Source organism: Neophocaena asiaeorientalis, unplaced genomic scaffold (genome assembly GCF_003031525.2).
Source record: "Neophocaena asiaeorientalis asiaeorientalis breed wild unplaced genomic scaffold, Neophocaena_asiaeorientalis_V1.1 scaffold174, whole genome shotgun sequence".
Lineage (NCBI taxonomy): Eukaryota > Metazoa > Chordata > Mammalia > Artiodactyla > Phocoenidae > Neophocaena > Neophocaena asiaeorientalis.
In genome coordinates, this window is record NW_020174922.1 from 1,957,670 (window position 1) to 1,982,424 (window position 24,755).

General features: G+C 40.4%; 1 protein-coding gene across 4 annotated transcripts in view; it reads right to left on the reverse strand.

Annotated features, from left to right (window-relative positions):
- Positions 1 to 20,332: 20,332 nt before the first annotated feature.
- NFIB (nuclear factor I B) overlaps positions 20,333 to 24,755 on the reverse strand; it is a 230,145-nt gene continuing 225,722 nt past the window's right edge. For 3 of the 4 annotated variants that reach the window (XM_024760493.1, XM_024760491.1, XM_024760490.1), the window contains one exon: positions 20,333 to 21,258. In XM_024760493.1, the coding sequence (XP_024616261.1) occupies positions 21,241 to 21,258 (18 nt within the window). In that variant the 3' untranslated portion in view covers positions 20,333 to 21,240. The remainder of the gene's footprint in view (positions 21,259 to 24,755) is intronic. The other variant, XM_024760492.1, reaches the window with a different exon arrangement.

A 24,755-nucleotide genomic window follows, 5' to 3' on the forward strand; every position in this document is an offset into this window, starting at 1 on the left:
AGACAAAGATGTCCCAAAGAAAGAAAACTACAGGCCAATATCACTGATGAACATAGATGCAAAAATCCTCAACAAAATGCTACCAAACAGAATCCAACAGCACATTAAAAGGATCATACAGCATGATCAAGTGGGGTTTATCCCATGAATGCAAGGATTCTTCAATATACACAAATCTCTCAATGTGATAAACCATATTAACAAACTGAAGGAGAAAAACCATATGATCATCTCAATAGATGCAGAGAAAGCTTTCGACAAGATTCAACACCCTTTTATGATAAAAACCCTCCAGAAAGTAGGCATAGAGGGAACTTACCTCAACATAAGAAAGGCCATATATGACAAACCCACAGCCAACATCATTCTCAATGGTGAAAAACTGAAAGCATTTTCACTAAGATCAGGAACAAGACAAGGTTGCCCACTTTCACCACTATTATCCCACATAGTTTTGGAACTTCTAGCCATGGCAATCAAAGAAGAAAAATAAAAGGAACCCAAATCGGAAAAGAAGAAGTAAAAGTGTCACTGTTTGCAGATGACATGATACTATACATAGAGAATCCTAAAGATGCTACCAGAAAACTACTAGAGCTAATCAATGAATTTGGTAAAGTAGCAGGATACAAAATTAATGCACGAAATCTCTTTCATTTCTATACACTAATGATGAAAAATCTGAAAGAGAACACTCCCATTTACCATCACAACAAAAAGAATAAAATACCTAGGAATAAACCTGCCTAAGGAGACAAAAGACCTGTATGCAGAACACTTTAAGACACTGATGAAAGAAATTAAAGATGATACAAACAGATGGAGAGACATACCATGTTCTTGGATTGGAAGAATCAACATTGTGAAAATGACTATACTACCCATAGCAATCTACAGATTCAGTGAAATCCCTATCAAACTACCAATGGCATTTTTCACAGAACTAGAACAAAATATTTCACAATTTGTATGGAAACACAAAAGAACCCAAATAGCCAAAACAATCTTGAGAGAGAAAAACGGAGCTGGAGGACTCAGGCTCCCTGACTTCACACTATACTACAAAGCTACAACAATCAAGACAGTACGGTACTAGAACGAAAACAGAAATATAGATCAATGGAACAGGATAGAAAGCCCAGAGATCAACCCATGCACATATGGTCACCTTATCTTTGATAAAGGAGGTAAGAATATACAATGGAGAAAAGACAGCCTCTTGAATAAGTGCTGCTAGGAAAACTGGACAGCTACATGTAAAAGAATGAAATTAGAACACTCCCTAACGCCATACACAAAAATAAACTCAGAATGGATTAAAGATCTAAATGTAAGGCCAGACACTATAAAACTCTTAGAGGAAAACATAGGCAGAACTCTCCATGACATAAATCACAGCAAGATCCTTTTTGACCCACCTCCTAGAGAAATGGAAATAAAAACAAAAATAAACAAATGGGACCTAATGAAACTTAAAAGCTTTTGCACAGCAAAGGAAACCATAAACAAGATGAAAAGACAACCCTCAGAATGGGAGAAAATATTTGCAAAGGAAGCAACTGACAAAGGATTAATCTCCAAAATATACAAGTAGCACATGCAGCTCAATTACAAAAAAACAAACAACCCAATTCAAAAATGGGCGGAAGACCTAAAAAGACATTTCTGCAACGAAGATATACAGATTGCCAACAAACACATGAAAGGATGCTCAACATCACTAATCATTAGAGAAATGCAAATCAAAACTATGAGGTATCACCTCACACCAGTCAGAATGGCCATCATCAAAAAATCTACAAACAATAAATGCTGGAGATGATGTGGGGAAAAGGGGAACCTCTTGCACTGTTGGTGGGAATGTAAATTGATACAGAGGTGGATGGATCTAGAGACTGTCATACAGAGTGAAATAAGTGAGAAAGAGAAAAGCAAATACCATATGCTAACACACATATATGGAATCTAAAAAAACAAAACAAAACAAAATGGTTCTGAAGAACCTAGGGGAAGGACAGTAATAAAGACACAGACATAGAGAATGGACTTGAGGACACAGCGTGGGGGGAGGGTAAGCTGGGAGGAAGTGAGAGAGTGGCATGGACATATATACACTACCAAATGTAAAATAGATAGCTAGTGGGAAGCAGCCGCATAGCACAGGGAGATCAGCTCGGTGCTTTGTGTCCACCTAGAGGGGTGGGATACGGAGGGTGGGAGGGAGACGCAAGAGGGAGGAGATATGGGGATGTATGTATATGTATAGCTGATTCACTTTGTTAGACAGCAGAAACTAACACACCATTGTAAAGCAATTATACTCCAGTAAAGATGTTAAAAAAAAAATTACTGCAAAAAAAAAAAAAAAAAGACGTAGCCAAGAGTGTCAGCTCCAAGGCCCTCAAAAATTCAGTTGTAATAGTAAGATTATCTGAATTCTTTATGTATGATGTTTATCACTTATAAAGAGGTACTGAAATATTTACAGATTATGATATGATAGCTGAGGTTTCTGGCAAAATAATGCAGTTGCTGGGGGATATGGAAATAGAAAACAATAGCAACGTGAGCAGTCATCAGTTGATACTGGTTATAGCTGAGTGATGGTATAGGTACCACTCTTTAGTTTTGCATACATTGAAAAATTCCATTATAAAGAGTCTTTTTTTAAAGAAGAACTCGCTTGAACTCTAATCGTAAGAACAATGCAATTAATAGTGCCTGGCCTCTCTAAGGCTGGTGCCCTACCCTGACCGTCTGTCTCTGCACCTTCTGTTTCTCCTACAGCAGTCTTCATAAGGTGTAGTTATTTTGTTTGCTTGATGTTAGTCTATCTCTCACTGAGCTTTAAGTTCAGAAAGAGAAACAGCTCTAATCTACTACCGAATATTCAGCATCTAGCCCAAGGCCTCTGCTGAGTGGGAGCTAAGATAGTATTTGGAAAGGAAAGAAGGAAGGAAGGAAGGGAAGAAAACCATACTAGCACCCCAGAAGGCACTTAATATGTCATTTACTAACTTATTTCATTTCATTCCAACCAGCCCATGAGAAAAACAGCCATTAGAAAAGATATATACATGCCTCGCTCTAGGTCATGAGCTGAGAAGTAGCAGGACCAGGATTTGGAAATGACCTGGATCTGCTCGGCAGGACTGAGAACACAGGCATGAGCCGCCACGGCACTCCAGACACACCTGTTGAGCACAAAGATGATTTCGGCTCACAGAGGGTGAGAAGTGAATCTCGAGTCAACAAACAGCTAATATGAAAGCAGGCCTGGCATATTGAAATCAGTCCTAAGTTAGTCTTTCTATTATTGAGTTTACTGTTTAATGAACTCACTTGGAAAACACATCTCCTGGATGGCCCTCCCTGGTATACGATATCTACCAGCAAATCGAAAAATCTGCCTGATGCCCAGACCAAATATTGGGTAAATCAGTGCCCCAAATATGTACTGAATATAGATTTGACTTAATGCCAATGAGTTTCTGAAGATACAGTACAAATGTTACATAAGGAACGAACTGCAAAAAAAAAAAAAAGGAGCAAAGCAGAAACCCTACAATCAGGATAGAATTATAGTAAAATAAGGTCAGGCAGACCTCGACTTAAATGTTGCCGTTCAGTTATGGAGAAGCTCTGGGAAAGTGACTTACCTTCCTTGAGTCTGTTTCCTGAGCGTGAGAGAATTTACGTAATGAGCGTAATGAGCGTAATGAGAACTTCTAAAGTTCTCATGGGTATGTAAAGTACTTAGATGCGGATTGAATTTATCCTCTTACCTTTTTCTGCCTGCGTTGGTTTCAGCGTATGGGGCACGTTTGCCTGGCCAGCTGAAGATCTTTGGTGTAAACAATAATCTAGCTACTCCTCTTCAAATACAACTCTGACCTTCAGGTGTTTGAACTGATTGGTCAAGAGATACTCTGGTGTGAGGCTCATTTATTCCATCAAAAGGGTCTCCATCGAGGTTTCCCTGGTGGCGCAGTGGTTGGGGGTCCGCCTGCCGATGTGGGGGACGCGGGTTCATGTCCCGGCCCGGGAGGATCCCGCGTGCCGCGGAGCTGCTGGGCCCGTGAACCATGGCCGCTGAGCCTGCGCGTCCGGAGCCTGTGCTCCACAACGGGAGGGGCCACAGCAGTGAGAGGCCCGCGTACCGCCAAAAAAAAAAGTCTCCATCATCCTTAGTACAAATGTGTCTCCTTGTAACTTCTAACTTGTAGTCCTCGTTGTGCTCATCTGAACCTAACATAAGTGGTCATGTCACTCTTCCACGTGACTGAACATCAATATTTGACAGTGGGGAGTGACTAGGTAATCCTTCCAGATAAAATAGCAGTGCCATCAACCTCAGTTTTCCTCGATGATTATTATGCCTACACTGTTTCATAGTAACTCTTTAGAATGAAGTATGGTTTTCTAAAAACTCAAGGATGACACAGCTACATCTCAGCAATGAGAGTAGAAACTTGGTCAACCATTAATGTGCAGGCTTCTTGTAACACAGGTGTGCAATTCTGCCTTTTCAAAAAAAAAAAAGCAGCTCAGATGATGGAGGGGGCTTCCGGGGAGATGAGGTGTCCATCAGTGTGTGTGAGGCTTTTTGTTTGAGCTAGTCAACCAGTTCAGAGAGATGAAGGAGTCACCCCAGAAGGTTTCCTCAACCTATCCTGATAAGGATAAGTTTAACATCCCCTAAACGACTCTTGATGTTACTCCAGAAAGGAACCTAAGGAATGATTCTCCCTTCCTTGCTTGTGTTTTTTAATTGGAAGACTGGGATCTATTGCTTGAGCAGGATATAACCATACCAAATTAGACTATGCTGGCTGGAATAAGAAGCATATACATTTTAAAGCAAATAAATGGTTTTAAAGCATGACACAAATTAAGCAATGTGAATAATCACCATCAAGCTTTCATCATCATTTGGGATCCATCTGGGGAAAATGACAGAGGAAAGGAGCTTCCCTCCACAGAAGAAGCCCTAACAGGCTCAGGCTGAGTCTGGAACAGGGATTCTCAACTCTGATTACAGTGGATTCACCTGAGGAGCTTTTAAAACTAGCCAGGCCCACTCCCACATGATATTCTAATGTGCAGTTAGGGTGGAAAATCGCTGGCCTAAAAGGAAAATGGTGGCCTGTGAATGCTGGGGTCACCAGGGGACTTGGGAACCCCTCCGAGGTAGGGTCACCAGTCTTGGCAGAGAGCAGCTAATTCTGCCCATTATCCAAGTGTCTTGGTCCCCTGAGCCTCTTGTCTCCTCAGGTGAATGAAACCCTGGTGGCCCCAGGTGACCATGCTTGTCACCACTTGGTATGGACTCCAAGCAGGGCAACGTCATTCTCTCTGCTTGTTTCTCCTGCATCCTTCTTTGGCTTCTAGATTTCCTCAGAGGCAGCCGTAGGACACAACGCTAATGGGGAGATACAGGCAGCTGTGGTAATAACGCCTCCCACCATCACAGACCTCCTTCACAGTCATCCCTCGCCTAGGACTGGTCTCAGGTGTAGCTAGAGCAGCCTGATAATAGCAATCACACTGATGATTTATGAAGTATCTGCTAGGCGGCACGGAGCTAGAAGCTTTCCATATATCATTTCTGAAAAAGGATACTATCTTCACTCTGTAGATGGGGATATTGATGTTCAGAGTGACTAGGCAACTTGACCCAAACACACATGGCTGGGACTCAAATCTACCTGGCTCTTTCCAGGACACACTGCCCGTCTTTAAATCTTGCCCCCTGCAGTTTCTTATCCGCATCCTCAAATTACATGAAGTCCAACCCATGAGAAAACGAAAAGGCCTCTGGGAAAGTGGAGACTGTGGGGCAGAGAGAGCGGTGAAGACTCAGTGCCTGTGGAAAGGAGGCACTACTGACGGTGACAAGGAAAGGAGGAAGGGACAGGATGAGGGCAGAGGGAGGGATGAGCTGGGACACTTGTGAGAAGCAGAAGCTGCAGGGCACCAGCCACTGAGGAGGGAAGGAGAGGGGAAGAGAGAGGGCCCGTCTCAAGAGGCCAGATAAGGCCAAGGTACGTTAACATGTATAAACTGCACTTTGTTTTCTCCCCTTAGGACCTGCTCCTTCTTTGGCACCTGCCAAGCAAAACTCACTTAACTCTTATCAGATTTAGCCAAATCTTGGGAAGGCCAGTAAGTCAAAGGCAGTGAACTGATGTCCGGTTTGAGAATATCCACGTCAGAAACCTGGTCAGAACATGGTGAGGGGGAATGGGTAGGGAGGAATGTGGGAGCGCGTTTGGGGACCAAAAGTGTTGTAAGTAAGGGGAAAAAAAAATAAACAGAAGTTAAATTTTACTCTGTGCTGACCAGGATTCCACTCTTGTGACCCTATAGCTGGAGAAAAGCCCTTTGTCCCATGGCCGCCAAGTGCAGGGCCAGCTGCTACCGTTCAAATTAAGCCAAGCGGTGAAAAATCTGTTGGTTTGTGCATGCGACGTTGGTTCCTTAGATTGGGTTGGTCCTTCCCTGCTCTCCTCCTCTCTTCTCCAGGCCAGGGGAGATGGTGCTGACACAGGACCTCCCTGGAGACCCAGGCTGCACGCTGCGTTCTCAGGCCCCTCCTTCGGCTTAATCAAAAGCCACCTGCAGGAAACTGGTGGTCAGATGGACTTTCCCACAATCCTCAGTTAGCATGACGTCAGGTCAGAAGGTTGCCCTGGAAGCCAATAAAAACAGAGCCAGACACATTTTCCCTGGGGGCCTGATGTCCAGACGGGTTTCTCAGCTTAGCTGCTGCCCACACATCCATGCTGTTGTGCCAAGGCCGGGGGTTGGTTTTCTAATCTTCCCGAAGGTAGACAGGCTGGTTCCCTCAGCAGAGACTCAGAGCGAGGGTAACTGTGGGAATCAGGGAAGGGGAAACCTCTTCCTTGACACCCTCCCTGTCCCTGTCGGACAAAGAGGGGAAAAAGAACATACTATGAGGCGAAAATGATGCCTGAGGAAGGAGCACTGGAGGAGTAAAGCTGGAATATGGTGCTAATCAGACAGGAGTCTGAGATTTTTAAGTAAACGAAGTCTACTTCATGCACTTTGAAACTCCACATGACAAGTCTTTTGGGAGCACTGAGGATGGCCTCAGTCCACAGGGTCGTCCATAAATTCAGCTATAGAAAGACTGAGAGAAACAAGCTATCCAAAACTGCTAACAACCATGGCTAGCACCCTTTCTGGTCCATGTGTTACGTATCAGGCACTGTGACGGGAGAAGCTCGAGCATGATCTCATTTAATCCTCCACAGCAACCATTAAAGGTAGGTCTTATTGTTCCCATTTTCCTGAGGGTAAATTTTAAATGAGGAAACTGAGGCCTCAAGACTTTTAGTAATTCCCCCACAAACTTTCGCTTTGTGCCAAGCACTTGTCATACCTTACCTCGTTTACTTCTGTTGAACTGGAGCTGCCCTCAGATTCCAGTTAAACAGGAAATGCTGCAAAGGCACTAGAAGCCCCGCCCTGCGCCAAGGAAGGAGAACCTGTAGGAAGGAGAAAGCCGGTTTTTCTTCCTCTTGTGCCTCCAGTGCAAATCATGGTGCTGGCACCTGGTTGTTGCCAATAAAGTTTTTGAAGAGAATGAAAATGATCACCTGGGCCCCAGCTTAAAGGTGAATTTTATTCCACAACTTGGAAACCAAGAAGCCTGCAAAACTGATGGCCAAGGATCAAAAGCATGTATCTAGTGCCAGGTTATATGAGATTAATAAGTGTTTCCTAAATGAGTGGATGAAGAAATGAATGATTTCGCACTCAAAAGTGTGGCAGGGCAAGGCTGGGCTACATTCCTATACCCATTCCTACCTGATTTTCCATGTTCGTAGTTTTCCATGTATGTATTGCCGTGTCTGTGTGCCTCTCTGCTTAGAAGCATTTGGCTTAGAAAAATCAGGCCTGAAGACAAAGCTCAGCAATGTGAAATTAAGGCTCTTAGCCATGCCTTATTGAAAAATCACAGTAATGATTTTTTTTAATCCCATGATATATTTTACCCTCTTATCTATATTTATTTCTTCCAGTAAACAAAAAAATTTAAACAAACCCAAGGAAGCTTCTAGATTCTTCTTCCCCTTTTGCAGGAAAGACAGTTCTTCAGACATACTTTCTTTAAAAATAAAGTGCATCTAATTGACCACATTCAAGACTTAGAGTTCTCTATTTGTGGACGATTCTGAAAATAGAAGCATCTGACATAATATCAGGGCTTTAGAGCTGAAGCATCTGTCCAGACTCACAGACTGGTATTTCAAAATATTGAGGTAGTCTCCAGCATGGCTGTGATGAATTCTGTCAGGAAAAGGCGGCCATTTTCATTCTTGAACCCTCCACCTGGCTTTGCCTCACTGTTGCCTTCCGGACCTGCCCGCAGCACTATGTGCGGGCCTGTGCAGGGCCACGCACCATCAATGGAATCCACTGTTTCCCAGCGGGGCACCTGCATGGCAACCTCAAACAATGAGGCCATACCATAAGCCCCTCCTCTCTCCTCAGGGCACCCAGCGTGAAAGAAAACTTGCTGAGGGAGGCCTGGAAGCCCACTTGCATCATAATTAGACTGCTTGGCCGACAGTAAACCACCGACATCTCCAGGTGAACGCGAGAAACTACTTCCCAATTTTAGGTACCTGCAAAGCTATGGGCCAAGACAGTGTTAGCGCGGGACTTGAGCTCTCTCCTCTTGCCTCTGAATGAATGTTAGGAGTGAAGACTGAGGAACACTGCCAGGTGCCCTAACTCTGCCTCTGACTTCCAGTTTGGTTTGGTTTTCACAAGGGTACATGCACCTTTAAGCCATCCTCAGATCTGTGAGCTCATCAAGAGTGGGACCCCATAACACATAACCTGGACCAGATCTTAGCCGGAGCTGCAAAACACTGTATTCCACGCTACAAAAAGTCTCCTCTGAGGAGGTGATAGTGCTATTATGACAATAAATATGGTTCAATTTAAAAATGCTTATGACAATAAAAATCATTCACTTTGAAAAGGTTTTACTCTTTCAATATCTTTTGTTGATTTATTTGAATTTAAAAGACATAACGCAAAGGTAACGATCGTGGCTTTTGCAGTCAGGCATACCTGGGTTCTAATCTTGGGTCCACCACATCAAGGATGCGTGAATTTGGAGTAAAATGCTTAATCTCTGAATTCCTTTTTTTGTCATCTGAAAAATGGGGATATTGACAGCTAGAATATTACTGAGAATTAAATTAAATATAGTATGTAAAATATTTAGCACAGGCCCTGAACCACAGTAGTAGGTCCTTAATAAATGATCACTATTACTCTATTGTTTTAATATAAGCCCAATGATAAATTAGTAAAGAATATGATGGTAGGGTAACATTTTGAATGACACTGAGTTTCCAATGTCCACCTTCACCAAAACTTAATGAGGTTTATAATTTTGCAATTAAAATTGATGACAAACTATCCTCACATAAATCCTGGAAAACAGAGAAGGTCAATGATTGCTTTAATCCGATTAAAGTTGCTTTAGTTCCGATTTGAGGGTAAGAGAATTCTAAGATCTTCAAGTTCTATACTATTCAAAAAAAGATAAGCAAACGATTTCATCAGACCAAATTGTAAGACACATGTTAAGCAAGTTAGGGCTGCTCATTGGAGGATATTTAAATCTATCATTTCCACTGTTTGTTTGAACAAGTCACCTCACCTCTGTGCCTCAGTTTTCTCGTTGGTAAAACAGGAATAGGATTAACTAAGATAATAGAAGTAAAATACTTGGCCCAGGTCCTGACTCAATAATCATTCAACAAATGTAAACTATGCCCACTCTTGTGTTACTGCCAACAAAGCCCTTTCCCTCTTATTTGAAAGTTTCCTGCACTCTGTCATCCCGTTATGTACCTCTGTCACTGTTCGGGGTAAATCTTGATATTGTTGATTTGGTGATGATTTGTAACATGTGCTATTAGACTTATTTCTCCACACAAACCTCCTTAAAACTGGATGGAGGGGCTTCCCTGGTGGCGCAGTGATTGAAAATCTGCCTGCTAATGCAGAGGACACGGGTTTGAGCCCCGCTCCGCGAGGATCCCACATGCTGCGGAGCAGCTAGGCCCGTAAGCCGCAACTCCTGAGCCTGCGCGTCCGGAGCCCGTGCTCCGCAACAAGAGAGGCCGCGATAGTGCGAGGCCCGCGCACCGCGATGAAGAGTGGCCCCCGCTTGCCACAATTAGAGAAAGCCCTCGCACAGAAACGAAGACCCAATACAGCAAAAATTAATTAATTAATTCCTACCCCTAACATCTAAAAAAAAAAAACCAAAAACTGGATGGAGAATGTGCCCTGAGAGTTCTCACTGGAGGGGCAGCCAGTGGAAACAGGGCTCCAGAACCAGAAAATCAGAAGGGGAAATCACTGAACCTGGAGCAACCCATGTGGCTTTCATTAGCACCAGGTAACATACTCACAATTTAATAAGTACTCCCAGTGAGGACATAAGCTAGAGCAGAACCCAGTTTTGATTTCAAGCTACTCAGGCAAGAGGTCAAGGAGAAAATTAATACAATCTCTACCAGACCTAACGGGTTTCTCTTCTCATGGACGAGAGATCATTCCAGTGCTACACCTTTTATCCCAAGCCTTAAAATAAATCTGGGTCTTTTCTGCTTAAGGAATTTATATGCAGTTTTACAAGGAGATAAAAGTTAAATGTAGCTATATGTTTAGCTGACTAATCAAAATAAGAGTAGATAAAATCAGAACTTCTCTGAAAAACTGAAGGTACATATATGTTGTGTTTATGAAGAACCCACAAATATATCCGAAAAAGTCAAGAATATTTAAGAATCCTTTCTTTCATCTCTACTGTATTCCATCTATTCTAATTAGTTAATCAGTTAAAGGCTAGCTATAACCTTGACTATCATGGAGCTGGATCTAAAATGGAATATGTACAAAAAGTTTTCTGTGATCTTAGTCCTTTCTTATGACCTACAAGTGATATTTACATTTTTTTGTTTATATCTTTATTTTTTCCTTAATTTGATTCTTGCTTTTCCTAGGCTGTGCCTCACACATTAAAATATTTGCATTCATTAAAAGTCACTAATTATATTCTAGTTCGTGTATGGACTTTCTTCCAAATGAAGGAAGCAAAGGACACTACGATTTCCTTTCCTTTCCTCTGCCTGTGTCAGCTATAAGATATGAAGAAAAATTAATTAGGCTTAACCCTTGACTTCTCACTATGTGTGTTTTTCTGAAAGCTTCTCTGAAATGGAAAAGAATGTTTATGTGTACAAATAGGCCAGGATATTTTTTAATCTATGTTATTTTTATTTAATCTGAACACTAATTTGGAACTGATTACTTTGCTAGATTATGAAACAACCCAAACAATATTTCACAAATAAAAGTTCACAGTGAAATTAACGGGCAAGCCACATATATGCCCGTGTACTCCTGCTTCTGCACATTCTTGAAATTCCAGTTTACATTTAGTTTTGCCTGGAATTTTATTTAAGTATTCTGGATATTTTGGTTTAGTATGGCAAACATTAGGTTGTTCGTGTATTTGTGTTTTTACAAATTAGACAAGGAACTGCAGTATAAATGGATTTGGGGCTGAAATTTCTTTTAAAATATTTTAATTTGAATTTCTCATCATAATGAAGTTCCATCAGTGCCACTCCTCTTATATGTTTCTCTGGATAGGTGTAAAGCCACTTTATTTTTGTACTAACAAAGAGAATTTTGATTCTGGAACAGTAAAAATGTGAGAAACAGTAATTGGGAAAAACATATACGATCAGGACAGGGTGGATTTGACTCACCTTCTAAGTCTCTCTTTCTGAGGAAAGTGTCTTTTCCCTGTGTACCATGAAAGGTACTGGGCGGCTGCTGGAGGGTGCTGGGCATGGATCCAGGGCAGCCCTGGGCTCATTTGCATCCACGGTCACACTAATGGGGGTGGGGAAAGCGCTGAGGGGGCTTCTGGGAGACAGAACATCCCCCAGCTGTTGTTGTTAAATGTGGACACACCCTTCAGGTTGCCAATCCCCACAGTCCCCATTTGTTAACTCTGCCTGTTAACCCAGTTATGCTACCTGCCCTGCCCCCCTGCCCTCAAGCTGTGACCATCTGCATTTTTGACCCCCGCAGCAATAAATTGCATACGGCAAAGACTTCTTCATATAATCCACCCAGAGAGGAATCATTTATTGTTAAAAAATAACAGTGGTGAGAACTTCTTGGAAAATGCAAGTTTCCCACCGCTACTCTGCCCTCCATCTATCCTTCAGGCCCTTACGTGGACTACTTTGGTCACATTAAAATCCAGTAGCCCAGAGTACCCCAGAGGGGGGCATTTTGTTGACATGGAGGAAAGGACCATTTTAGAATAAGAAACACCATGAGGATCATTGAAGTTTCCAACCCTGAACAGAAAGAGCAATTTTGGACAACCCAAGGATGGTTTGGGGGCATTTGGGACTGGGTGAGCAGGGAGTGAAGGGAGAACCAAGAAGAGGGGAATTCCACAGAGGGAGGTGGCCTGGAAGGAAAGAACAGAACGTTTGCTTCCTTTCCTGTGGGAGCAGCTACGCTGTCCTGTAAAGACTTTGTGGGGCTCCTCCGTATGAAGTCTGGAAAGCTGCATATCTCAGGCTTATCCAATCTCTCCCAGCCCATTGCAGATTTCATCTCCTTATCCAGTCCCCACCTTAAGAGGAAAGAATGGAGTGTCATGTGAGCGGAGCACAGATGCCAGCTGTCAGCTTGTCCAAGGAGGGAAGAGAGTCAGATGCTGCACTCTTGCCTGGGGCTTCCTCTGCCCCCAAGGTCCTCCGTTCAGTTCTCGTGACTTTTCTCTATTTGAGAAAACTTCTATTCCTTGCAAATTCTTGTGTCTCCTATAAAATAAAGCTACTTAGAAAATTAACAGACTTAAGAAATCAATGCTTTTCTTCCCTCACAAAGAAAGGAAAGTATTGACATCACCTGAAGGGAACTTCTAGAAGCTAAGATGAGGTCATGTACAGACGTGCAGTTTCCATTCAAGAAATGGTCTCTTGGAAGGACTCTGTTGGAATATCTATCAGTAGAGACTTGCTGGCTGCCACAGAATTAAAACTAAAAGGGAAAGAAGTAATGTTCTCCAACCAGCAGCAATTCAATTATTTCAATAACACACACAACACACACACACACACACACACACACACACGCACACAAAACCAATTGCTAATGAAAATAACTCATATCTTCATGTCCTCACTCTAAAAGAAACGAATCCATTCATTTCTGACTAATGTGTCACACTGCCCAATGATGAAGCCAATAATAATAATGATAATAGTAATAATAAGTAACACATTTCCAGCACTGAAAGCTTTACACGCACAATCTCATTCATTCTCTCAACAGCCTAATGAGACACTCTCACTAATATCTAATTTTACAGACAAGGGAACTGAGGCAAAGAAAGTTTATGTAACTGGCTATACAGCTGGCCATTCCCAGCATTTGGAAGCAGCCAGTTTAACTCTAGAGCAGGGACTTGAAGTAATTGTTGTGTACACTTCCTCACTGCTGTCTCCGATCGATGCCAACAAAGCCAAACATTTTCATCAGGGCAAAAAGTCGCTCTATACGTAAAAATTTTATTTCAATTATAATATTCTTAAAACTACTTCCCAGGACATTTCTCAATCTTCTAAAAAATCCAATTACCATCTCATCTTGGAGCCGTCCAGGATTCTCCATTTTTTTTCAGTAGATAGCGGTCAACTGATTTCCATGCAACTCTACACACAGCAATGTAAACCCACTGTATCAGGGCGGTTTGGGGAGGTGAAAGGGACCCGAGTCATGAATTAGAGGTGGTGGGATCAGGCAGTCGGATCGTTTCAGCAAGTCTCTGATTGGGATGGTCAAATTCCAGGCATTTTTATCTCTTTTCAATGAAGCTTGCATTAGTTTTGCTTCATTTGTACACATCACTCAGGTGGATCGCAAAACCCTTTAAGCTCATTCCTTTTCAATTAGCTATTTTTGAACTCCAGCTGACTCCGTTCAGAATTGCTGTATTCAAGGAGTCTGGATTTGGGACCCCATCCTCAGTTTCAGCTCGCGTCCCACCTCCCTGTGCATAAGGAACATCGACCCTGCTCGCACTGAAAAGTAGCACCGCTCCTTGGAAACCTAAGATGCTGCTCCTTTTCAGGCATTGGAAGAAAGAAATTCTTCTCCTCCAGTACTCGCAAAACCACTAAACCCACAGCCGAAGGGTGACCCCGGGACTTACCTTTTCTGTTGAGTGTGTGTGTTTGAGGCCCTTGTGGTTTTTCAGTCGAGGAGACCACAGTCCAGTCATCCCGGGCACACGTTACATCTTCACCTCATTGCTGAAAGGCCTTTCTCAGAGAGTGGGGGGCTGAAATTCTAGAGCTGCACTTGCATTTCTACTGTCATTGTTTAGAGAGCTTGGGAGGACTACACGTAGTAGGAATTGCAAGAAGGGTTTAAACATACACACGTGCCCAGTGCAATTGGAAGTACCGAACTGAAATAGTAACCATCCCAGATGCTAAGAAATTAAACCCATGCTACAAAATTCCCAGATGGAAGGACCAAGATCCACTTCCAAGATATACTGACCCCAACGCTAACGTAGGAAGAGCGGCGGGAAGAGGTGGAGGAGGAAAATAAAACATGAGGCCAGAGTCTGTAGCATAGCTCATTTTATTGTTTAAACAGTTTTTGCATAGGAAATATATCTGCTTCCAGTAATTGACTGCAGTATGAGCAGCTGCTAGCAGTATAGGCTGGATATAACAGTAACAATCACATTAAGTCAAGCTTGATTTACACCAGTTTAAAACTTGTGGCAATTGAGTTCATTTGCAACCCACAAAAAGTACCCAAAGAACATTATCCTCCAACCGGGCACAATAAAACCTTCGCTAACATTCTGGCCCAGTCTGGGGTTGATCCCAGAGGTCTGAACGCCAGAAATTAAGTAACTGTCATATAATACCTCCTACTGCTAAAGGTTTGTTACACGGAGACTGTGCATGTGCCTCCTTTTTGAAAAAATTTAATTAAAACACAAGGTTCTGTATTTATGGCCCACGAGGACAAAAATGCCAAAAGTTTTAAAATGGATCAACCCTGGTGTGTAGCTAGCAAGCAATAACTGACTACTCGTCACCTACAGTTGTACTAAATGTATCTAAAGAAACACACAGTCCTACAAAAGTTGTTCTCAGAGAAATATCATTGAGGTGAGGGCACCTCTTCCCAGGATGCTAAAAGTTCTATGTGATATAAGCACAAATTAACAGCTTGATGAAGACATAATCTAATGCAGCTTTGAGAAGCCTATGCCTGGGATGGAGTTACCCCTCACATTCTACAATGCTGTAGAGATTTTTTTTTTTTTCCAAGAAAATGTCATTTGAAACATATTTACAACTGAACTCAACAGAGACTGTGAAATTGAACAGGCACTGCTCATTTGTTTGAGTTTTTTGGTAAACATTTTGCTGGTTTTTTTTTTTTGTTTGTTTCTTTCTCGTTTTGCATCAACTTTTTTTCAGTCCATGCAACTTCAATGCCCTCGATGAAGAATGCATAATAAGCCATACTTCTTAAAAAAAAAAAAAAAAAAAAGACTTCCTTCTGCATAAAGAGATATATTTGCCACATCAGTCCCTGTAGCACAGTTTTCAAAACCATTCTGTCAAAAATACAGTAATACAAGACTGGCTTTAGTGTCACCAGCTCACACTGCCTTGTGTGTATGTAGGCCACCATTTGTTACTGGTACTGTATCATGCAATAGAAGTTATCAGAGGCTGGGGCTGGCGTGCTCATAGGCTAGTGGCACTGAAGCGTTTTCACAATCTCAACAATTTGAATTGCAACACACAGATATTTCTAAAGAGTCTTAACTAGTGAACCCTTTTATTATTAAAAAAAAAACAAAAAAACAAAACTACTTACAACCATTGAAGAAAGAATTGCAACAACAACAAAAAAATGTAAAAATTGACCGTCTCCAACTTGTCCCCTTTGACTATATGAACAATGTCACCAACAGATCTGTGGCACGGACACAGTACAAAGAGTTGTCATGGCAATGAGTTTGGCTGATGCAAAGGTCATTGTGCAGGGTCAAAGGGCAAAAATCAGTGGTCCATGTTACCCCCCAACTGCAGTGCTCCACCCCACCCACACAATTTTTAAGGAATTAGAAAAAAACAGGGGAACTACCAGAAAGTGCAAAATATGAAGAAGGCAGCTTCCAGCTCCTTCAGCATGGAGTAGAACATTCAATTTTGAGCTTTTACAGTTGGACTTGAACAGCCTGCACATTTAAGAAAAAAAAAGTTTTCAATAGAAACCCAATTTTTTAAAGTCCAGGAAGCATGCAGCTGGTTAATGTTAACCAAAGACCTTGACAGGAACATGTAAACTATACTGAATGTCATGCTTGGGGCCTATCTGCCAGCAATATTGTAGAGTTGTTTCATTACAAATGAATACTGTACACTGAATATGGGATAACTTTCTGCAGCCTTCGTTTCACACGGTACATAGAGTTTGAATCTAGGTAAAGAACACATGTCCTGGTGTCACACCGCTGAAGATGTCCCTGTGCAATCTCTTTTGTTGAGTCCTTATGAAGCTACAAGTCACAAATCCAAGATTCTGCTCCCTGAGGACACGTTATGTGAGACATAGCACGGTTTTGTCATTTTCTGCCTATCCTGAATGCTCTGTGAAACAACCTTAAATACCATCACGTAACAATCACAAAAACTTTTGCTAAAGGCCGTATATACTAATAAAAAGACAGTGGTGCTTCCGACATTCTGAAATGCTCTGAAAACCAACTTTTCCAATACTAAATACAACAAAATAACCTTCATAAAATATAACTTTTCTCCATTTACACTTTTTTAAAGGATTAGTATCCTATGCTTTTCAAGCACAGGAATCTGTGAAATAACTCCTAACATGGACAGATTTTTTTTTTTTTTTTAATACATAACTTAAGAGCCTGGAGAGTTTTAACTCAAGTCCAGTCTCCAAACAAGGAATATTCTTGTTTACTTTAAAAATGGAAACAACATATAGTTCCATTATAATTGTTAAAAAGTTAGCTTTACAAACATGGGAATTTTAATTTAAAAAAAAATTCTTAACAAAACTATACAGTGTACAAATTACTGTCTACAAGGTAGGCGGTTCATGAAGAAGACCTTTCGCTCTTCTTGCTACTCGCAGCTTCACAGATTCATTCACATATTTTTTTTTTAATGGAGCTGCCCACCCGAACATTACCCCATAACTATATTGCTATAATTAAGATTTTTGCCATGTCTTTATGTACAGTCTCCTTCACTGCCTTTTTCTTTTTTCTCCTTAGACAAGCCTCAAACGCTCATGTCACTCCAGAGGAAACACTTCAGAGGCACTGTGAGGGGTGGGCTGCAAAGCAACGCAGGGAAAGCTGAACAGTGCCGCGGAGCCGGGGCTGGAGACGCCACCCCCTACTGATGCCCTTGGGTGACCTTCACCATCCTGTAGCTCTGCAGTTCTGGGGAGGGGAGGGGCGTGCAAGACCTGCAAGGGGGGGGGGGGGCCCTTAGTCACAAGATACTTCCTGGTAAAAAGACGAGGAGGCCGAAATGGATTTGAGATTATATAGAGAGTAGTATCTTTTTAAGAGTTTTATCTCAAAAGGAAAGGAGAAAAAAAAAATGATTAAAAAAAATAAAAAGCAACACTTGAACTAGGCCTTTGTATTCAAGAGGCAGGCAGGAATACCCACAGTGTGTAACTTATTTAGCTAGAGCTGCTCATTCACTGGCAAAAAAAAAAGAGAGCGACTCTGCTCTTAAAAAAATACTGCGTGTCCTGTGAGGTTGATTTGTTCACCTACTAGGTTGAAGAGACATGAAGAGCTTGGCTGAGATGATCTGTTTTCCACCAGGGCAAGTCATCACAGAAATGACTGGACTTCCTTTTGAACTTGCGGCTCCTGCTGTGCTTTTCAGCATTGGGGCTATCGAACTGAATGGGCTAATCAAACACAATTCTCAGGCCCATAAGCATTGTTCTAAAGTATTCATTATTAAATGATATGCTGTGAGAACAACAGACAGTTTATTTTATTAGGCCATGGCCTGGGGGAAGGGGGTCGGGGCTCCTCAGGACAGCCCACCATGTGTCACTAATTCTAAAAGGTTTTCCCCCTGGTAATGAATTCCCTCAATGGGACTGGGGGGGGGGGGGGGGCAGGGGGGCAGAGTAAAGTAGAACCAGCCTCCATTCACCCTCTAGCCCTCCGGGGAAATTAAATCCAATATATACTTGAGGTACCATCCCTTAAAAACAAAAATCCCATCAGCATCTAATGGGCTTAATTCATCCACAGGAAAATTCATTTCTAAAAATTCTCTATCTCCCTTCTAGTCTGGTTCTCTGTTTAAAAAGGGCAGGTAAAATGAAAACTTAACAAGACTTATTATTTTTGTTCCTTAAAAACTGAACTTTGATGTTAATCTAGAAGTCCGAATACATGTAATAATAGCCCTCTGTTCAATCTCCTGGATATTAAAAAAAATTTCCAAGCGCACTACCGTCCTTTTGAAGTAGTGAGTCCCAGGTAAATCACAGACTAACATTCATGAAATGAAGAAATGGGGAAGGAAAGTGGTGGGGAAAGGATGCGGGAGCACCCCCTCCAGCAGGATGGCATAGTTTAGAGGAGAAAGTATGCTCAGCCCCGAAGTTGAAACATCTGCTAGATGTACTTTTCAACGACTATCTTTGCTAACTATGAGACAGGCTCCCTCTCCACTGTGGATCCGGAACTTTCAAGAAAAACGACCATGCCCCCCCCCTAAAAAAGATAAGACCGTTTGTTTTAAGCCAAGTCTGCCTCCAGGTGAATTGGTTGTGTTTGCTTGCGCTTACTCTGTTGCTATGAAAAGCAGAAAGGAGTTCCGCTTGCACCCCAGGTGGGGAGTTTGAGAGGGAAACCTGTGAAGTTGAAGTTTATCACAGTAGGCAGAACAGTCGCTGTGCAGCCCAGGCCCATCTCAGGGTGCACTGTTTCACAGCTACACTGTAAAGTGTTAAAAATCCTCCCACCCACCCCAGAATATATATATATGTATATTAAAAAAAATCCCCTGTCCATCTCTCAGTACACAAAAGGACCTCATCACACTGCAAAAATAGCAGTACCCACTTTGGTCAATTAAAACAAACAAACAAAAAAAAAAGCATACATTATTTTTTTTTTAAATCTGTGTACTTACCTATAATAACCAATACAGCTAAAAGCACTACCTACATAGGCAAAACTTGGTATTGCATAATTCGTATAAATTTGAAATCCCTCCCCCCCAAATATTAATTGGAAGATGAAAAACATGAAAGGTTAATAGAAAAAACACCAAAATACTGAAAATATTGCTGGTCGATTACAATTTTTAAGCGGCAACTATACACAGCCATGATATGCTTTATAAATGTGAGATAAAGGTATAACTGTCTAAAAAATCCATGATGTCACACATTTTTCTTCGTCTGGAGTACAAAATATTTTGTCATAAAAATGGTAAAGATTTAAAATGATAATAAATGCAGCAAAACAAGTGTAGTGATGTCACTTTTTTGTGTTTTTTTGTGGTTTTTTTGTTTTTTAGATTTCAAGGCAAGGCACGTAATGTGGACATTATATCTTCGTGCAAATTAGGATTACTGGAAAGAGTATTTTTAATTAAAATTTTAAGAGACATAGAGGCAAAAATGTGTCTGCCCATGCACACCACAGATCTGTCAATACAAGAAATTTGTTGAACAAGGCTAATGTCTGAAAGCACCATGCAAGTATTCAGCACCCTGATTACATTTGTTTTCTCAAGAGTGCATTTTTATATCCTACACCCTGGCGTTCCCAGTTTGTAAACTGTAAGCTTTACCCTTGTGACATGGATTTGCCTGCCTCTTTGTCTCTAGAATGCAGATTTTATAGAACCTTTTGTACACCCTATGGGTTCTTGATGCAACCAGTAATTTTAAATAAATAAATTCTACCTCCAAGGAGGCTGCAGCTAAACCAACATAAGTGCTGTGTTTTCATTAATTTTTTTTTCCTCAAGCACATGATTTGTCTTGATTTAATGCCTTTTTACTGCCCTCAAAAACTGAGGGGAAAATAAATTCGTTCAAAATTATTTTAAATTCTTTTTAATCCCCTCAATTTAGAGTCCAAGGGCTGAAGGACTTATCATCATGATTCCCCTTTAGATATAAATTTATAAATTGCACTTGCCTCTGTTAAGTGTTTCTTTTGTGGGGAAACTATTATATTAATTTTTACTGTTGCATGCAGAGATAACACTTCACCTACATAGAGGCATTTCTTCCATAGAGCCTTTGTGTTCAAACTGTTTTTTTTTTTCCTTTTTTCTTTTTCTTTTTTTTTTCTTTTTTTCTTTTTTTTTTTCTTTTTTTTTTTAAGATTTCAAACTGGGTTACACACTGGAAAAGGCTGGGTTAAGGGCCAAAATTTAATAAATCTGTACTGATAACTAAAGGCTACAGAGATTTCATATATATTTTTTTTAACTTTTAGAAATCAGAGTGCTTATAAAATGGCTGGCTCATGGCTCTGTCACCCAGCACTTCTGATGCCGCCTCCTAGCCTTAGTTGGTGAGATAACCAGGAATAGTGATTCCATGCGTAAACAACAAGAAAACTAAACCAATAAAACTAGCTTATCATGCAAATATTAAGGCATCTAGAAAGTCAGTTAAAATATATTGTCATAGAGACAGAACATCTATTTCCCAGCGGACTTCATGTAACAAAGGCTACTTTGCAGGGGCTGCGATCTACCATCAGTGAAATATCATCGACCCTTTTTATGTCATTACAGTTTCAACCTTAAGGGAATTAGTGATTGTAAGTGCTGCGATTGCTGGTCTATTATCTTCTTTCTTCAGTTTCTTTCCTTTCTCCCTTTTTGTTTGTTTTGTTTTGTCCAGTCTTCTCTTTTCCTTTTTTTTTTTTTAAATTTCTTAAACTAGTGTTGTATTTCATGTTTCCCTCAGTTGCTTGTTTCTGCTTGAAGGAAAGGTTCTCCGATTATGTTCAAACCGTAATTTTGGACATTTGCCGGTAGGATGGGTGTCCTATTTGATACTTGGAAAGGAACCAAGCTAGCCCAGGTACCAGGACTGTTGGCAGGAGAGGGGCAGGAGGGAAGGAAGAGAAAAAGAAAAAATACAACGTTACTCTACAGCAATATTAGAAATATAAATTCCATAGGCATCAAATTACTACAATAGCTTTTTTCCAAATTGCAGTTTAATATGAGATACATGTGCTAAATTATAAACATTATACGTATGTAAGCTACATGGTCTATTTCCTTCACGGATGGTAAGACTAATTGTGAAAAAAAACTCGAGTAAGACTCATCCATAGTTATTAAACTCTGATTGAGGATACTCTTCCTAAAATACTTGGTCTACTTTGATATAAATATAATATGATTTTTTGTCAAAAGAAAAGAGCAAATCTACAACAGTGCCAACATACTTTGCAAGCAATACTCTGATCTTGTTTTAATTCACCAGCAGTTGTGATGTATTTCAATTTTTCACCTGCCTATCGGCTGAATAAAATTGAAAGCCATAATGAAAGAGATTTTTTTTCCCTTCACAATAAGAGAAAATACATTTTTCGGAAGGCCAGTGCATAATGTGTAGTTGGAAGCTGACACCAGAAGCCAGGGCATCCCCTGTCCCTCCGCATCAGTCATGTCTCTACATCCCCGCTGCTGTGAGTCTGGGAGTCTGGAGAGCAGCCTGGGAGAAGCCCCACAGGGAGGGAGTAAGCAGAGGAGGGGCCTGCCCCTCTCCAACCAACTCTAATTTCACCGATGTCGTATTTGGGGCTGTATAAAACAAAAACAGTTCTCTAATTGCTACTGGCATAATCTCTCATTAAACAAGTATCATACAGAGGAAAATAACACGACACCTACATGTCACAAAACAACCCCATAACATACATTCTGGGTATACCTAATCAGATGCATTATTTGTTTCAACATTCAACTAGGAACTAATGTCCGCTAAGTAACAGCTGCATAAATAATCATGAAACAAGAAAACATCCAACTGACAATTCCAGACCCAGTTTTGTCATCGTCTGGCATGGAAATACAACTTCAATGTTTTAAATTTAATTTATCCTTTAAATTTAATTCATATCCTTTTCTTACTTTTGGAGCCATGAGGTGAGATGGATTCTACTATGGTAGGTATCAAGCTAGACACCCTCATTTTTTCATATTTAAATTCCAAAGGTACAAAAACCTTTATGGAATATTACCTTGAAGGAACAATTTTCCTACCTACTCCCTCTACCCCCCAAAAAGAAAAGGCTTGGATTAAAAAAAAAAAAAGAACTTGATATGTAACTTTTTACTCTCATGACACTTTTAAACAAATAAAGAGGCTTATTATCACGTCTAGGTACATACTTCTGAGTTAATATTTTAACAGAAAAATATTCACAGTGACCTTTTATGCTAAAGGGATTTTGTGATTAGAGTATGAGATCCATAATAACAAAGTCCATTTCTCTTTCTGTTCTCCATCTAATACAGTAACTGGTACATGGTAGGTGCTCAGTAAATTTTTGGATTAACAACAGGCAAATCAATGAAATATTCCAAATCACACCCAACTATATCTTTTTTAAAAGTGTTGCTCATAATCACATAGTTTCACGAGTACATTGCAGTTTGGCCCCTATAATAAGAAAATAGGCATCTCTGAACTTAACATTAGAGATGTTTAGTGTTAACAAAAATTAACTATGCAGGAAAAATCGTATAATACTTGAAAAAAAATTCAAATAAAAAGATATGTCATTATAGGATAAAAAATCATAATTCTATAGAATAAAAAGTTGTTATTGAAACCTTTTCTAAGAGACTTAACTGTTTTCACATTATTTCTCTCTTCCCACACACATCTTCAACAATTATTTCTGCATTTTGCACCACTGATTGGGAAGAGTGTTACGTGATGCATCATGAAACATTTTCCCTCCACTGTCCTACTGCACTTGATCACATAGTACTTCTATATAGCACTACCTCATATCATAATTATCTGTTATCTATTATTATCTTACTTACTGAAAGGTAAGATCTCTAAAGAAAATGACCTTATCCTATCAATCCTTATTGCTGGCCATAGCTGATGCTAATTATTTCTCAACAAATAAATGACAAAAATGGATCTCCATTATTTTTAACCTAAAGCAGGAAGCATGTATACAAAATAAAAAGACTAGCTCAAATTGATAATCCTTGACAGTAAAAGAAAATGTCAACGACAAGTAAATAACTTTGCAAAATTAACGAGTCCCAAATTAAATGGGCTCTAGGAAGTCATTTAGAAACTGCATATTTTAGGAAAATAACGTGTATTTTAATGCTTGAAAATAGATGTGACTCCTTAAATGGAGAAGTCTACCGATCAGTGGCAGAAAAGACAGGAATTCAGGGTTTATTTTGCAATAGCTTTCTTACTCAGTTCTTTAGAAGAGACATGTATTGTTAGTTTATGGAAAATTCTTGATAAAAATACATAGATGCTGGTGACTAACAGGACTCTTGCTGCAGAAGAGCTAACAAATTCAATTTAGATGTTTATTTAAACCTTTCAAACCTCCCATGCTACATTATGACCACGTCAAAATTGCAGTGTGTGATATATTTGTCAATACTGTTTATGAACCTTTGGGGGAAAATAAATCTCAGACATTAACACTATGCAGACCCCATATATGAGCTTACAAGTCTCTTATTGCCAATCTGTAGGTTAAATACAGAACTGTAAGGCACAGACATTTTTTAGAGCTTTTTGGTAGTCCCGTTGAAAAAAAAACTGGTAAAACTAATTCAAAGATTATAACAGTGCAAAGAAAAATGTTTAACCAAACAAAATAACTTAGATCATTTAATTTCTAAAAGACAATGCCTCAAATCTCATAGTTTTTCAGGTAAAAATTTAACAGTGCTTTTTACATATCAACTCTCTCTACATAAGTCAATGTCAACGATTGCCAGCATGGATAAAATAAACACACTTTCATATTTATGTACATATACAACTAGTTACATGTAAAATGCTTAATCATTTTAATTTCTAATAGAATGAAAATTATATGGACAACCTTATGTTCAATCCAATAATCTGTGTCTCTGTCTATTAAGAGATGAGAGTCTCTCAATTGAAAGATTTGAAAATATTCAAAGTCAAATTAAGCTACTTCAGCAATATATCTTCAAACACTTCATTTACTTGGTCTTCATTACATTTTCCATTGCCAAATCACCTTTTTTTTTTTTTTTTTTTAAGGCAAACAGAAGATGAGCATGACTGAAAGTTGAAAGCACATCTTTAAAAAATATTGGGCTTCCCTGGTGTCGCAGTGGTTGAGAGTCTGCCTGCCGATGCTGGGGACACGGGTTCGTGCCCCGGTCCGGGAAGATCCCACATGCCGCGGAGCGGCTGGGCCTGTGAGCCATGGCCGCTGAGCCTGCGCGTCTGGAGCCTGTGCTCCGCAACGGGAGAGGCCACAACGGTGAGAGGCTACAACGGTGAGAGGCCCGCGTATTGCAAAAACAACAACAACAACAAAAACAAGACAA